General features: G+C 44.2%; 1 protein-coding gene across 5 annotated transcripts in view; it reads right to left on the bottom strand.

The window, feature by feature from the left end:
* Positions 1 to 605: 605 nt before the first annotated feature.
* FLI1 (Fli-1 proto-oncogene, ETS transcription factor) overlaps positions 606 to 17,479 on the bottom strand; it is a 114,216-nt gene continuing 97,342 nt past the window's right edge. For 4 of the 5 annotated variants that reach the window (XM_014518846.2, XM_006021346.3, XM_006021348.3 and 1 more), the window contains 4 exons: positions 8,129 to 8,194; positions 6,501 to 6,560; positions 4,648 to 4,695; positions 606 to 3,321 (listed from right to left, as the gene is read on the bottom strand). In XM_014518846.2, the coding sequence (XP_014374332.1) occupies positions 2,792 to 3,321; positions 4,648 to 4,695; positions 6,501 to 6,560; positions 8,129 to 8,194 (704 nt within the window). In that variant the 3' untranslated portion in view covers positions 606 to 2,791. The remainder of the gene's footprint in view (positions 3,322 to 4,647; positions 4,696 to 6,500; positions 6,561 to 8,128; positions 8,195 to 17,479) is intronic. The other variant, XM_025201275.1, reaches the window with a different exon arrangement.

The following is a 17,479-nucleotide window of genomic DNA, read 5'->3' on the forward strand; positions in this document are numbered from 1 at the left end:
CACTGCAGCAGCACACTATAACGGGGGAGTGCACCGCTATGGCAATGTAGCTGCTGATTATGTAGACCCACGTGATCGCTACATTGCTATAGTGTGCTGTACGGCCACGTAGTTGGTCGCTACATCGCTGTAGGGCAACATGTAGATGCACCCGTAGTGTATTAAAAGTCTCTTGTAATAATTGCTTAAAATGCCCAAGGCCTGAATAATCAGAAGTGAAACTATTACTTCACTTTTGATTGCAGCCTAGGGAGGCAGCAAGGCCTAAGCATTAGCACGGGCATAGTAGAAGAGTGACTTCATGCCTGGCTTGTGAATTAAGGCATTTGGGTACTACTCTTAGCTCTGCCACTGTCCAGCTGAATGACCCTGGGCAAGTCACTTAATCCACATGTGCCTCGGTCCCCACCTGTAAACTGGAGATAATAACAATGACTTCCTCAGTAAAGTGCTTCTCGACTGAGAACACTGTAAAAGCTGGGTGTTGTTACAATTATTTAGTCCTATTTTTCTCTTTCAACCAAAAATAAATATAATTTAAACAGGAGGCTCATTGTCCACCCGTGTGTTTGGGGGCGGGGGGTGGAGTGTAACAACACAGGCGCTTAGAGCAGAAAACCACCATTTATTTCATCACATTTTTTTTACACAATAATCTTCATACAACAGATGCCAGCGTAACACTTAATACATTTTTTTAGAAAACACAAAGATTACTTGCAAAATTATATATATTTTAATATCCAAAAATACATTGCATATATATAGTAGCAAAAGTCACTTTTCCTTGGGTAATTTTTTTTAATAATTTTTGTTTTTTTGTGATTATTGCAGTAATGTTACCTATAAACACCCCCAAAGCACTATGAGAAGCTAAACCAATTATCTTGATCTTATTTTCCCCCTTTTTAAATAACGGCATCAGTGCTTCTGCTTAAAGTTATGACCGGACTATAACGTTCTGTTTTAAGGCTCTGATCCTGAAATCAAATGAACTAAATCTTATATCCACACAGAGCCTCAGAGGGAATGTCAAGACTAGATATTTGTGCTCCTCCTGATTGAATGTTAATACAAGTTAGCTAATAGTTTGAAAATGCAAGTTTAAGTCGTCTATAAACATCTGCTTCAAGACTCAGATGTCTGTGGTTTACTCTCTTGTTTATATCCCGAAGCAAACATTTGTGGAATGTCTAGCCTAGCATTTGCAAATTAGAGATGGTTGAAAAATTACAAGTGCTTCAAATTTTGATGCAAACATTTGGCAAAAATTTGCTCAATTATTTTTATGAAAATTGTGCGCTGATTTTCTCTTATCAAGCATTCCGAAAGTTTCAAAAAATTCTAAATGTTGGTGAAAAATTGTGTTAGAAATGTTCCGTAGCATTCAGACAGCTTTAACTTGGAAGTATTAACTTGAGTTAACTAACAGTTAACTCAAGTTAATATTGATAAATATAAAAGATTGATATCTTTTAACAATATAAAAGATATTGTTCCAGTTTGGATTGAGTTAACTAACAGTTAACTCAATCCAAACTGGAACAATATCTGTGCTCCAGGCATACCCAGAGAGGTCTGAGGTGCTCCACAGTAGCACAGGAATCAGTCTTCATGTCTCTAGCCACAGGATCAGAGCACTGTTCCCGACAGATACATTATGCGTGTCTTCTTTTTAAGATTTTTTTTTTTTTTTTTTAGCAAAAAGTACAAAGCTACAGCCCAAATGTACAGATTGAAAAGATGTACAAATTACATTAAAAAACCCACACAAACAACTGATCTGATAGTAAAAAAAACCCTGCATTTGTGACCGAGGTCAACTCGTTTTATTTTATCTTTCTTTTAATACTGTGAGATATAGGGAAAAAAATAACTCTGCATAATTTATACAGTAAGTTGCCTTCTGATCTGTTGACCCTTTGGATGATGGTCTGACAAACGCACAGCGTTCGCGAATCGATAGCATTCAGCGATTCCTAAAACTTTGGCAGAGCTCTAGGACCTGCTGTCACTGACTTTATTTCATTTTTGCTTGCAAGGAATGTCTGTGCCTGACATTAGGTTGCTTCTTCTTTTGTTCTGTCTCATATGTTTCTGGCATTAGTACACAGTTCAAGACAAGTTGTACACCCTAGAACAGATCCTTCAATGCCCTTTGCTTCTTAAAATATACACGCGCACACACACACGCACACACACATATATATATGAATATATATTTTATCAAATTTCCAGTTGGGTGAAAAACCTCATTGGCCTTAAAGCTAAGATTCCAGTTGCTGTCCCCTGCAATGCCAGGTCTTTACAACATACCATTCAAATCTTCTACCCTCCCCCAAAACCAGAAAAAAACCCCCACTTGGTCATAAATCTGTGATAAACATATTATTCTGCTAAGACCCACAGCTGGATCTTTGTCTTGTTAAGAGCTTTGGATTGCTAAAGATTTTTTCTCTTGCAAAAAAAAAAAAAAAAAGGAAAATGCTACTACTCATTCCAGGGTGTGGTAAGCAATCTCCATAGTGAATTTCTGCAGAGGATGTAAGACTTGTAACCAAAACACAATGCAGAGTACTGGCCCAAAGATGTGTCCATCTCTCAGTTCAAGACAGAAGAGGCAAAGTTACAAAAAAAAAAAAAAAGGATGATCCAGGAATAATCAATATCCAGTTTCATTTTTTTCCACAAGAAAGGCCACAATGTTCATCAAAGCTCCAAAGAAAAAAAATCCCAGAAGTAAAGAGAGCATCCAACCAGATTGATAAAAGGCCACTGATGGTGATAGCATCTAGTAGTAGCTGCCCAAGTGCGATGGTACATGGGTGTTAGGATGGCGTGGGACACTGGGGTTTGGGTAGATGCTTCCTGTAGGGGAGGTCCAATACGTTGATGCTGCTCCAAAGAAAGTGGATGATGTGACAGGCATAGAGGAAGGGTGTGGGGGCGCAAAGTTCACCTTCTGTTGGTGGGCATGGTAAGAGGGCATATAGGAGATATCTGCTGGATACTTGTACATTGAAGACTCAGTTGGGTGAGGCTGAAGAGCCTGGGCAATGCCATGAAAGTCAAATTTGTAGGCATATCTTTTGCCATGCACTTTGGTCATAATGTTCTTGTCATAGTAGTATCGGAGGGCTCGGCTCAGCTTGTCGTAATTCATATTGGGCTTGCTCTTGCGTTCTCCCCAGCGCCTAGCCACCTCATCAGGATCAGTCATCTTGAATTCCCCGTTGGTCCCTTCCCACGTGATGCAGTTGGCATTGGAACTGTCTGACAGCAACTCAAGGAGAAATTGCCACAGCTGGATCTGCCCGCTCCCTGCAAGAAATAAGCCAAAGAGAAAAGGAAATGACATCCCATTTCCTGATTAAAAGAAAAGACAAAGCCAGGAAACAGAGGGACTATCTCAATCTTTGCTGGGAAAGTTTCCTTGAAGCTTTACCGATTCTTGTGTGAAGCTGCATAAACTCTTCCCGACAAACAAGTTAGCTGACCCCCCGTTCTTTCGTGAGTTTGAGGTCAGGCTAGATGATCATAATACCTTCTCCTGATCATAAAACCTTTGAGTTATACACAAACAGGTTTTTTACAAGCGGGCTGGTTCTCCTAAATTATTCCCTAAAAGCTGACGTGAGGGTATTTCAGCCCATGGGTTGCTTCTGTTAGGTCTGAATATGGTTTCAATGCCTGAAGTTTGGAATTTGCTACATGTTCCTTTGTGATTAATTGTCTATATCACTTGGTATTATTTTTTCTCCCTTTCACTATGCCTGCACAAACACTTAAGGTCAGGATGACCGTGAGAATGTGTTCTGATGTGAGAGTTCAACCTGCTCCCCTGAAAACCTAACCCACATTAATACCAATGTGGGCTTCTAGCACCCTCTAATGGATAGGTCACAGCATGAGGGTTGAGTCTGCTATTGCTACTAAGCAAACAGGACCTGTCCTTTAGCCTAAGCGAGAGATGCTTGTGCTTTTATTTCTTGAAGGCATGGGATTACTCTCTAGAGATGACCTGAGCACAGGGTCATCAGGCAAATATAACACATTTATAAAATGTGTGAGGTATCTTCCACCTGACTAGTGCATAGGGGTCAACTAAATAACAGATATGGTTTTTGTATTCAAGTAGGATTGAAAATCCTGGGTTCAAATATGCTAGCAGCCTGTGCTTGTGGGGAGCAAATTCAAGAAGTGGCCAGTGCCAATGAAGCTGCTTTTACTCAAGCAAAGGTTATTTTCCATTATCTTTTAGTTCTCGATCTTCATCATTCACTCCCCACAGGCGCACACTCTCCATAATGGTGAAGCTGCTGAAGACAGACCACTCAGGATCTTTCTCATCACTCAGGGCCCAAGGCGAGGACTACACAAAGACGTTATCACAAGAACAGCCCTGTGGGGCCCTTGGAGCAACTCTCCATATTAGCCTTCAGGGGCAGGACAGAAAGTAGTGGGCAGGGGCAGATGTGGGATCCATTCCTATCCACTCCAATGGCCCTAACTATCTACACAAACAGTAGGACAGCAAGTTCTTGCAGCACCCATTAGATTAGGGTGAATCACGAAGGACTTGGCCCTTTCATTAGGAAATAGCTTTTGTCTTCTCAAGAGTTACCTAGTGTCTCAAGCTGAACTCACCTGGGTTGGCAAGACGGCTGCTAGTAGGTCCCAGAATTTGATAGGGATCTGGACAAAGAGAAGAAAAATATTTCCTTAAACCTACCACACAAAAGAAACCAAGTCCTTTGCTATTTTTCTTTTCAAGAACTGTCCAAATTTCCATTTTCCTTCTTTTGTTCTGCTCCCATCCCCTCCCAGGAATCAGGGCCTGGAAAAGTCTCATTTTCCCTTTGTGTTGTTTAATGAATAGCCACAAATTATTTATGGAGTATTAAATGACGCAGATGTTCTTGCACTGTTTTCATAGAGTGTCCCACTTTTTCAGATCAAAATCCCTCTGGACACAAGCCGCACTTTCCCTGAATGAGCTACAATGCTTGGTTGCAGGAAAAGGGAACCTCGGGACAGCACAGCACTAGCAGGTCCCAGACAAATGCATTTCCCTTAATGGAAGGAGTTGGCCTACTTGCTGATATCAGTTGCATTTTCTTTCTGTGTTGATTCCTTATTATCTGCCCAGTCTGCCTCCTATTCCAAGTCAGCCTAATCTACTCCTGATGAAGTTAATGGTGCATTGGTCCAGTTGAGGCATAGTTTACTCTACAAAGTTTTGCCAGCAGAACTTTGGTTGTGTTAATAAAACTCTGAGGATGATCGCACCCAGACTGCGGTGGTGGCACAGCCCTCCTTTCTGCCAGCCCGATTACATTCCCTCTGCCAAGCAGAGTAAGGGCCATGCTGCCATTTGGCAGCCAGCAGAAGGTGTGTGCAGACACTCCCACGCCTTCTGCCAGCTGTCCTGTCCACAGCTGGTGCCCTCCCAATGTGTACTTTGTGCGCTGCCAGAAGAGCTGCTGCAGTGGGACTGCACCAAGCACATGGATGTGCATGTGTCCTGGCAAGCTGATGCTGGTGGCTGCTATCCACTGCCAGAACTTGTCGTGGTAAAGGCAGATGTGTACACACATGGTCTTACATCTTCTTTATGCTAATAGAGCATTATCCTGCACATGTCCCAGTGAAGTGAATCAGGTTTTACTACTGAGTCCCATGGGAGCAGGGTACAGCTAACATCGAGTGCTTTTTTGAAAACCCCATTCATTAATCAGGAACAAATTTTCTTCTTTTTCAGGAGGCAGTTCAGTCCTGCTCATCTGCTCTAATTTTTTTATTTCTCTTTGCTGTGCCCCCTGACTATGGTGACTGTCGTTTAATAAATGTGCTTATGTCTGAAGTTACACCAAAGACAAACCTAGTCCTAGACAACCCTAAAATAAGGTCCAAAGAAGCTGTGCACAGCACAGAGATTGGTGGTTGACTTGTCAAAAACCCCTCCAGCTGAAAGCATCAGTCCTTGAAGTCTGATAGGCCTTCATTTTCTGAATTACGGTACGCTGCTTTGATGCTGTTGACTCTCGTTGGAGTCGCTTCCAATTTACACCAATGTGTGAGAGGTCAGAATTCAACCTGCTGACTCCTTATGACAGTGAGAGAAGCAGGTCTTCAAACTGCCTCAGGACCCAGTATGTTGCCTGCTGTAATGTCCAATGTTAAACCAGCTGACTAGAGATTCTGGCCTCCGCAGATGACTACACTGACACAGGGACAGCTCTTTTAAATGGGGAAAGGGCAACCCATGAGCTGATACTCTGCAGCCAAAAATAAATACATAAATAAATGGATTAGGGCAAACTCTGTTGGTGGCTGATGATGATCTAGTATTATTCCAGTGACACCTCCTTGTACATGTAGCTCCCTAGTGTGCGCCTATGTATCCTGTGCCTAAGATGGATCCTACTTGATAGCTGACAATAGCAGAAAGGGGCGTACAGGTGTTTATTGGACAGCTGGGACACACTTGACATAGTTACCTGGTTGGGGTCGTTGTTGCTCTGTCTTATTCACATTTTGTGTCCCTGCAACAGGAGGGCCTGTAATTACAAGGAAAGCGAGATAGTAGAAATTGTGTAAGCAGAGGAGAAGGAACAAACAGAGAGCTAGACAGACACAGTGATACATTCATCAACATGAACAAATCAGCGAAACTGGGCAGAAAACAGGTTTTCCATTCCAAAGGGAAGATGAGATTTCAACCATTTTCCCCATTCAGAATCAGGACAAGAAGTTTCTCAAAAACTTTCATAAACTCAACCCCCTCCCCCCACAAATATTTCAGACCAGGTCAATTAAACAATAGGTAATCTTGACCTTTTTATTTTTATTTGATATGTTTGTATTACATTTTCTAAACCCAAAGTTGTTTTGAATTGAAAAAGGGAAGTTTTCATTTAGAAGATAGCAAAATGAGATATGTTGATGATTTTGAAACAGGAAACGCCTTGAAATCAACCTTTTCCTGCAACCAGTTCTGGTTTAAAAGAAATATTTTCTGACTAAAGATATTTAGTAAAAAATTCCCAACCAGTCCTGCAAATCATATCAACCTTTGATATCTCCCTTCCCCATTCAGAGCAACCTGGTACAGAAACCACCTTATAGAGTGGTCTTCACATCCAAATCAAGCAGGGTTCATACAGCTGAAACAACAACTGAAGTACAGACTTTGGGTCAGATTCTTCTATCCTCACCTGACCTCAGCAATATCCCGGTCATGGCCAGACCATGGCTCACCCTCCATCGAGTGGAGCTGTACAAAGGTATCAGCTCCTCCCCTGCCTTTTATATTGCAATGGTAGAAGGAGACCAGAATATGGCCCAGAGCCAGTTAGCTATGCCAGAGAGGATAAAAGTTGTAAGAGCAGGCAATACAGTTTTAAGGACAAATCCATCACCTGCGGTCAGCCAGGAATCCCATCCTTCTCCTGGGCATCTCTATACTAGGATCTCATAGCACTTTATAAATATCAGGTGTCAATTCCTGCCATAATTTCCCAATTGGGTAGCACCTCATTCCATGGATACTGCCCCATAACAGCAATCAAGTACTGATGTAAGGTATTATTATTTGTATCTGAAAATAACCTAAGGGGAGTTAAGGTAGCAGTATTCAGTCTTAAGACAGTAAGCTTCAGCGGAGGTTGGAGTAGCTATCTGCAGCGGTGGGCAATTATTTTGGGTGGAGGGCTGCATACTGAGTTTTGGCAAGCCATCGAGTGCCGCGTGACAGACAGCCAGGGGCAGATTAAATATTAATTTTCTAAATTTTTAGGGGCCCCGCAGGCTGGATAGAATGGGCTGGTGGGCCGCATCTGGCCCGCGGGCCACATTCTGCCCACCCCTGTCTTATAGCCTGTCTAGCACTGGTCACCCTCAGAAACAAGACACTGGTCCTAAAGCATCACCGACCTGTTGCAAATTGGCAATTCCTACCCTCTTCACTAAGGCAACTCAGTAATATAAACACTAATTCCTATTTTTATTTTCTTGGATGTTTATGATACCGAGCATCCCTCCAATCTCAGTCATTCTGATGCATGTAGAATAAGTGAACCAAATTCATCCTCTGCCCACATTTGAGAGTTTCAGCACGGCTACTTACTTTTGGTGAGGCCGGAGTTCATGTTATTGCCCCATCCTGTTCTCCTTACTGCATCATAGGAAGGCTCTAATGATAAAAGACAACAGGCAGGAAGGGGTTGAGTTCAGACCATGCCAAGAAGGTTAGGCAGGGGACTAATTTTGATTATGGCTCTCAAACGATTCGACACGTAATACTGTTTTGGTTCCCTTGTCTCTCCACCCCTGCTTGTGCCCACTTAAGTGGGCCATTAGACTCTAAGCACTTTGAGGCAGGGATTTTGATATGCTTGTGCAGTTCTATGGGACCATAGCCTGTTTCACCTCTAGACACTGCCACAACATAAATGTTAAATACGTGGCCTGGCATGGGATAGATGAAGTGGGTAGGAGCAGTAAGATGAGGTTGGATAATACTGGACCAGATAAATCCCTGCAAAAGGTATGTAAGGACCAGTCCTACACAGTCTTTGAGGGGGAATGGCCTAGATGACTTGATCCGGTAAGACTTTTTTGGACTGATATCATTTATTAGACCAACTGCATGGTTGAGATGAAGCAAGCTTCCAAATGCAAGCAATTCTTCATCAAGTAACTCATCATTAGAGAGTCAACATTTCCCTAAACTGACAGAACATGCTATAGTCATTTCCTTATACTTTTTAGGATGAATCTTGCTAAACATTTAGTAGTGACCATAATAAGACTTTTCTGACTCTTTCACTAGGATCCATGGACAGGCCTGAGTTATGAGTCTTGATTTTCGGGTGGTGGCAATCAGTGCAGTTCTACTGAAGGCAGGCTGATGGATACCAGCTGAAGATCAGACCCATGATTGATTCTGAAGCTGCAGAAAACACCCTAAAAGGGACAAGGACACCTGAAAATTTCTAGCAAAGCACTAGGACTGAGACACAAGAAAGGAAGAAAAACAATGTGCTCTGATTGCCCAGCAAGTGACCTCTGGGGCAAAGATGCATTGCCAGAATCTGGCTGACACATTTCACAAATACTCTCTCTCTCCTAACTCTTGTTCTAGATCAAGGAAAGTGGCAGGATGAGCCATGAGGTGATTCAAGAAGAAGCAAGTAGGACTAAAGTCTCAACATATACAGCAAGGACAGAAATAGCCTCAGAGTTGAAATTAAAAATAATAATCATGATCATAATACTCATCAGAACCCAACTTGGCAAATTAAACACTGCCTCTTCCCAAATCCTATACACTAGTGGTCTCCAACCTTTTTAAGTAGGAGATCACCTTTGGCATTTAAAAGCAACCCAAGATCTACTGTGCACCATTGCCAACCCCCTGCCCAGCAGGTAAGTCTGTGAGATCAAGGCAGAAAAAATTATTTGGGGATGCACCTCCCCAGCAGGTAAGTCCCACCTGGCCAGGGCCCCACTCAATTTACCCCTGCTCCTGCCTCTGCGGCACTGTCCCTCACCGCGGGGGCCGTGATCTAGCCCCTGCCCCTTCCCTCCCCCATGGACTGACCTGCTGGGCTGGAGCGCACACGGGCACTCAGCTCCCACCCCAGCCTTGAATTGACACCAAGAATCTCTGAGATCTACTGGAAGAGACTCCAAAATCTACTGGTGGATTGAAATCCACTGGTCAGTGACCACTGCTCTACACCAAATGCAGTTGATCACAGGCACACAAGCTGGAAGATGACATTGCTCATCTTATGGTCTTCATCTGGGTCTGGAGAAGAGCAACAAGACAAGAGCAAACCTCCTTCTGGAAAAACCCACATGCACTTGCCCATTTTGGCTGACTCTGGAGAGGCTTCTTCAGTTTTTAAAATTGCAGCCTTTTTGTTATTGACATGAAAAGGAAAACGAAGAGGCTGAGAGAGACAAAGAGAGAGCGAGCTGGGGTGGGCGGGGGGAGGAAGACAGGAGAAAAAAGGATGCTTATTTAATTTACCTGCTTTTATTTTTATTTCACCTGTTCTTCTTACTAGAAACCATAATCCCCTCTGCAAATAGACCAGACTTAAAAACAACCCCCTGAGTGTGCAGACTGGTTCAAAGAGTCTGACAAGGCATCTCTGGAGGAGAAGGACTGCAAGCCTGAGCAGACAAAGGCTGCCACGGTCCCTGTCATTACAACAAGAGCGGGGTTTCCTGGCCTAGGTGCCTCGTCCCTCAGGCACCTGTGATGAAAGATGACTTACAGCCTGGTGTTGTGGAGTGGACTGTTTTTCCCAGGCTGAGGCTTCACTGCCATTGATATGCTTCAGTGGCAGCCATCACTGTATACAAGCAACTATTGCTGTTGGCAATGGTTGACTTTTTCCTTGTTTGAATGCACAGGGACAAACTGCATTTCATCCTGTCTATACCGGGGGCCTGCAGTAGTTACACCAGTAACAGAAATCAGGGCAGGACAGCCTCATCTGCACCAGAAACCTCTTCTCTCCATTCGCTTTGTAACCAGTTGCTGCTTCTTTCCCAGCTCCTGCAAACAACCAGTGACTTTCATTCCTCCCCTTTAAAAGTTATTGGAAAACACGGAAAATTATATTTGGGTGGAAAATGGTTTTTCCCATTCCATGAGGATTTCCAGCATTGCAGAACTTCTTTTTTTCCATCCTGAACCAGAAGCGAAAGATAAACTAGCAACAATTTGCACAAAGTCACAAACCAAAATGAAAAAAGAAATGTTTTAGATCAGTCAAAAAATTTCAACACTTCTCAAATATTTTGTTTCAGTCTTAATCTTTAAAAAAATATTTTTTAGTATATATTAAATTGAACTGCAAGCTGAAAAATCTTTTGGAAGAAACAGAAACTCTGCTCTAAAAAGCGCTAAAAGGGGCAATTTTAACCAAAAACATCTTTTTTTAGTCATTAAATTCACCAAAACCTACCCTTGCTAGTAAACAGCTTTGGTTCTGATGAACAGGTGTTTTATGGGGAAAAATGCTTTGTTGAAAATTTCCCTACCAGCTCTACATTAAAAAAGGCATTTTACAAGTAAAATATGAAATCACCTTTCCCTTCTAGACGGAGAAACTGCGTCACACAGAGGAAGGAAGTGACTTGCCCCAGGTTATGTGGAATCAGGGTGTAACCCACCTCTCGTGACTGCCTTTCCTGGCTTTAACTGCTACACGATTGTCACTGTAATTGTTCTTATCAGAAAGTGTGGCCCAGCGTGGAGTGCTGTAGCTGCCTTTACTCAATGGAATAAAGCTCCCTGAGGATCTGGCCCTGAGATTGCCTAAAGTGAGGATGCTAAAATGAGGATCAGTTTATGCAAAAGTGAGGATCATTTAACAGCCCCCTGAGCTGGTTTATTGTCCTCTTTTATTTCAAGGTTTACAAATCAGAAAAGGGTGGTGTGGTGACAGTAGCTAGGGTGCTAACATAACACCTAGAAAACCTGAGTTCAGGTCCTTTCTCTACTAACTTAACCCTGTAGCAAGTCTCTCTCTTTGCCTCAGTTCCCCATATATAAATGGGCACTGTGACACCTCCCTATCTCACAGGGAGCCTGGAAGGATAAGTACAGCACACTGCAAGACACAGGGTATGTCCACATAGCAGGCTGATTGGGGCATATTTCCTTGTGTCTAAATCACTGTGTAGACTCACCCCCAAACACTTTTCTGACAAGGATTGGTTGTGAGTATGATATTAAATAGCTCCTTCATTGCACAGTGCAGTGGTAAGAGGGTTAAGCACAATAGCTGACCATTGAAAACAGGTCTCTTATGCTCTCAGTGCAAGTTTCCACCTCTTTCCAGCGAAAAAAAAAAACAGGGAAGAAAAAAGTTACCAAATCCACAAAGCTATTTTTGGTTTCACAAAAATCTGTGCAATGTGAATGAACCGCAGCAGCTCTGTCGGCTTCTAGTCCCAGACACTAAAGCTGAACGTGTTCAAAACAAAATGGAAAAGGCAGAGCCAGGGAACCTATCCAGAGATTCAAGTTTCTGCAAAAACAATATCATTCCCAGGACCTGACGCCCAGTGGCTGAAAGAGATTTTACAGAACTCTGGCCAGACGGTTAGCTACACGGAGAGTCGTTATCTGTCGTAAAACTGCTTGGTTTTAACACTGAAATGCTCCAAGCCATGGAGTTTCCATTTCAAATATGGATCCAAGTCTCTTCTGGAGTAAATCAGCAATTACTTCAGTGATATTAAGCCAGTTTACGCCGGCTGAGGGTCTCATCCCGAGGCCTGTTTGAGACTTAAAAGGCCCATTTGAACAACAGCCCTGTGACAAATGTGTATTCAATACAAAATGGAATTAAAGAGTGCAAAATAAATCATAGAAGCTTTCAAGAAATGTCATTCTGCAGCTGTCTGGTTTATATCCAGAAATTCCCCAGAATGAATGCATACTCTATTATGAGCAAGGTAAAGGATATTAATAACGCTTTGCACTTTCATAGCCCCTTTCAACTGAAGATCTTACAGCCTTGCTAACATTTTTGCTCATAGCATGCCTGGGAAGGAGGTTAAGTATCATTTTATTTATTTATGATTTTAAAGGCACTCTAAGTGCCTTGATGCAGGCGGGAGAAGCTGAGGCAGTGCGAGGTGGAGTGACTTTTTGCAAAATTTCACAGCACCTGAAAGTTGAAGGTGGCTTCCAGTCCCCTCTTCTACCTTTTTAACCATGCCCCCTCCTCCCAGGCCTTGTCCTGACTCCAGCAGAAGCTGACAGCATTCAGTGTCTTGCAGGAGGGAGACTCATCTGGAATTCTAGGTCCTTTGTGGGCGCCTCCATGTTTGAAATTCGCCAGTTCTGCTGGAATTACATTGACATAAAACTGAAACAAAACAGGCCCAAGTCAAGTCCTTAGGTGGTCAGTAAACAAGGTAAGAGCCTGGATCATGTTGAAGTCGGTGACAGCAGGATTGGGCCACAGGCCGGCTGCCCTGTTACACCTGGAGGAGAAGCTCTCACACTCCTCTGATTCCCCTCTCCCCATATTTCAGAGAATTTGGGCTCCCACTGCACCCAATGGCTGACTTCCCATTGAAATCAAGAGATGCAAGGTTGCATGCCTGATACCCTGCAAGGTTAACTGTGCAGGACTTGTGTGTAGACGTGTGGCAGAGAGAGAGGGGTTTCACAGCAGGGGTGTTTGCAGAAGCTGTCCATGTCCCCAGTCTCAAAAGGAAAAAAAAAATCTCAGATCAAACCCTCACATGGCAGCAAACCCATCGTGGGATCCCATCCCAACAGTCCCTTCAGCCTCAAAGTGATCCTAGCAAGCACACTGTTATGAAAGCCCTGTTTAGGATACTACATATCAGAGAATAAATCTCCCCCGCCCCTCATATGCATTAAAAGGGGAAATGTGATGTTTTATAAATCGGAGGGGGCTGTGGGATCTTCTGTTGAACTTGACTTCCCAAACTGCTCAGTGAATGCTGACAGCCCCTCGCTTCTGCTTTCTCCAAAGGGTCTTATTCAATCAAAGAAGATGCCAATGAGTGTACACGCTGGTCATCTTCATAAAAGGTGCCAGGAGAAAGGTGGGTACTGGGCCTATATCTGCATGCTTTCCAGGCCTTTCTGAGTTGGCTGTGCCAGTGTTGGGCCAGCTGGTCACATATACAGGGGCCTATGATGACAATCTTATATTAACGAGTTATCCATAGGAGTTTGGTCTTCCTTAAAATCCTACCTGGCCCTAGTGTTGTGTCTTACTGAAAGCATGTCACCTTTATGAGCATAACCCCTAGTGCTGCCCAGGGTCAGTACTGAGGAGGGAACAGCGCCAACCACTGATTTCATGGCCCCACATGCAGCATTACTGGAGGTCTCCCACTCCAAGCAGTGCTTGCTCTTTGGACCAAGGCTGACAGGCTGATTGTAAAGAGACAAGTCTGTGTTATGGAATGATGGCTTTAGGCTCTGACCCCCACTGCCAAACTTACTGGAAGTTTTATAATTGGATTCATAGGATCATGACCTGGAGTTTCCAAGCTGTACTAGGTCCCAGAATTTCACAGTATTGTTTAGCACTGCAGTGTCCAAATGCAATCCTACTTCCATAAGAAATGCCATACTGGGTCAGACCAATCGTCCATATAGCCCAGTATCCTTTCTCCAACAGTGGCTGGAGTGGATGCTTTAGAGGGAGATTGCTGAACCAGATATATCTAAAATGATCTGTCCCCTATTCATTATGCTCCCTGGCATCTAGCATTATTGGTTTAGAGGTGCCAGAAGAAACATCTTGAACTGTTCTGTTCAGCAGCTATTAATAGAGCTATCATCCGTGAATTTGTCTAGTCCCTTTTTGAGTCTACTTCTACCACCTCCTGAGGCAATGAATTCCACAGATGAACTACATGTTGCATAGAAAACTACTTTACTTTTCTCATTTAAGTGGGTGCCTCCTCATTCTAGTAGTCTGGGACTTCATGGATAACAGTTCCCTGGTCACTTTGTCCACAGCCTTCATGATGTGATAAATCTCTACCGTATTTCCCCTCTCAGGCTTTTTCCAACACACCTTGCCTATATCTCCTTTTTTGCTGTGCAGGGGGCCAATTAAAGAAAGAGCCCCAGAAAGCACTTGACCCAACTATACTGTGTTTTCTGGGCCTTCAGGAGGAGGCTGCTCTGAACTTCTCAGGAAGGGATCAGGATACTTTCCATGACCTCACGATCACAGCCAAAAGTCCCCAAAATAATGCCATTGGCAAAAACCCAGTTAAACAACAGAAGTGCATCAGTTTATCAGTGGCAGCTGGGTTGAAAGGCAACTTGCTTCTGCTGTTGGTGTTGCTGGTACAGTTTTGCTTTCTCCCCAAGGCAGGAAGCACAGATAAAATACACAAACCCTTCTACATCCTCTCCAAATTAGTCACTGAGACAGAGCTCCTTCCCACACAGGCGGAGTCCTACTCTTAGGGACTGTCCCAAGAACCAGCCAGTCAATGAAGATGACATAGCAGCTCCGTCATAATAGCACCTCAAGGCTGCAGTGTGATAGGTGCTGTGCAAACACATAGTAACAGGCACCCTTTCCCTAGGGAACTTGTGGCCTGAAGGAACCAGACGGCCAAAGGAAGGCAATAGAAACAGTGTCCTAGGTCAGTGGCTGTACTAGGAAAAGAAGACAAGTCCCCTGAATTTTAGTCCATTCTCTGTCCACTGAACTACACTACTTCCTTTATTACCTTTTCATGCCTATTGGTGGCCCTTAACCTAATTTATCCTACTTATACAGTTTCGTAATAATAATCCCTAGCTTCTTCACAGTGAGTAACAATCAACACACTTTACAAAGGAAGTCAGTCTCATTAGCTCCATTTTAGAGATGGCAAAACTGAGGCACAGAAGACTCTAGGAATCCAGTACTGTCCCTGCTCTCCCATTCAGTCTGCCATAAGAGCAGCATGGGGTAGGTGGCCACAAAGGGATGGCCCATACATATCTGATTTCCAATAGGGTCCTGAACAACCAAGGCCTGGCTCTTGCCCAGCCTAATAAACCTTGCAGATGCAAATCAAGGAAAGGAAAAGGGGGCTGAGAATTTAAAACAGGCTATGTGATTTTTTAAATAAAATACGTTTGGCTTTTGCAGAGTCCTGCGTCAGTAGGAAGAAAGATCCTGGCTGGGGAGCTGGAATTTAGATTACTAGCTCTAAATGGAAAAGCAGGGCCAGGCCTCCCTGGGGCATCCAGGCTTGTGATTAATCTAAGCAGCCACATGGGGTCTGTTTTGCAGCAAGCAGATGAAGGAGAGAGCGGGGAATACGAGACCTCATTGCTTCTCTCCTACACGGGTGGGTTGGGGTGTGTGTTTGGGACTGGCATCGTTCTGGCACTTTCGGACAATCTTAGAACAAAAAAGGACTAAAGAGCTATAGAGAACTGCAGTCCTAGCCACTGAACAAGTCCCACAAAGCCTGGAGCTCCCAGCCCGCACACTGCAGGCAATTTAACCCATGGACATTATAGCTGAGAGAGGAGGGGTTATATATTTTTGAGTGATTTCAGATGAGGTTTCTGAAAGGGCAAGGGAAGTGAAAGGCACCTCATCTCAGAGAGGCTAGATCAGTGATGCTCAACCTTTTAGCCCTGTGGGATGGATAAGTGGCCGGTATGTGGGCTGGATCACATAGGGTTGGTGCATGGGGTTTGTCCCCATACACTCAAATCTGGCTTTGTGCTGCCCAGACCCAGTCCTACACTCCCAGACCCTGCCTTGCACCACCTGGATTGGGCCCCATGTAACCAAATCCAGCTGCGCTCTGCCCAGATCTGGCCTCACACTGCCTGGATCAGGCCACATGCCACCCTGATCAGGACTCAAGTACATGGATGCTGCCTTGTGCCACCTAGAACCCATCTTGCCGTGCCTTGTGCACTCACTATGGTGTGCAGTAGGGCTGTGCGAAGCTTCAGGTGGCGATTTGATTTGGAGGAGATTCGGCCTGGTTTGGGGGCTGAATCTCCGAATCCAAATTGAATCAGGAGCCCAATTAAAAGGTTCAGATCTTCAGAAAAGATTTGGAAAGCTTTGATGAAGGGGGGGGTAGGGGAGGGGGGGACCATGGGAGCACCTCTGCCAAGCCCCATTCCTTGCCTGCTCCCCCAGCCCCCACCAACCTCTTCCTGTTCCCCCAGCTCTGGCCCTTTAAGAAAAAAAAAATGAGAAAAGCCCTGCACAACTCCAACATCCCCTTTGATATTGTCCACCAAAGCTTCAGGGCAACCCGCTCCTTCAGAGACATGTCCATGGTCCTTCCTCCTGTCTCACCATTCCTGTTTGGTTGCATGACCCTTCTCCCCCATTGCTCCCAGTGTCTGCGTGAACCTCCTTACGTCCAGCTTGTTTCTAAAGTCTCCTAAAAATGTGCTTTTCCACTCACACTTGGCCCTCTTTATTCCTCTCATTTTGTTCTTCAGAGGCTGATTTAGGAAGGACCTGGTGTCCAGAAGGACTCGGCCAACTGGTGTAGATTGATCTTTGGGCTAGTTTTGAAAATCTGGCCCATGTGAAGTGCCTAGATGGGACCTGCGTGTTTCCTCTGCCTGTACATACTGAGTTCTTGGCAATCTGGCCCTGTCTTGTCTATTGCACTTCTAATTTTCTACCTGGATTTTTATCCATCATGTCAATAACCAATCACTACGCCGTGAATTTCTGTTAAACATTTTGTTCATAGTGAGGGCTCTCCTCAATCACCTGGACCTGGGTATTTCCCAAAGGGGGAAGCAGGAAAAGCAGCCCCCCACACTGCAGGGGTGGCTGCACCCCCTGCTCACAGTCCCACCGGTGTGCTCAGACCATGCTGTGGGAGCTTCTGGGGAAGTTTTTAAGTCCTAAAGTAGGTTAAATTATCTTCTTCCTTCCCCTTCCTACTCAGAGAGAGAGCCTGCCCC

Source organism: Alligator sinensis, unplaced genomic scaffold (genome assembly GCF_000455745.1).
Source record: "Alligator sinensis unplaced genomic scaffold, ASM45574v1 scaffold760_1, whole genome shotgun sequence".
Taxonomy (NCBI): domain Eukaryota; kingdom Metazoa; phylum Chordata; order Crocodylia; family Alligatoridae; genus Alligator; species Alligator sinensis.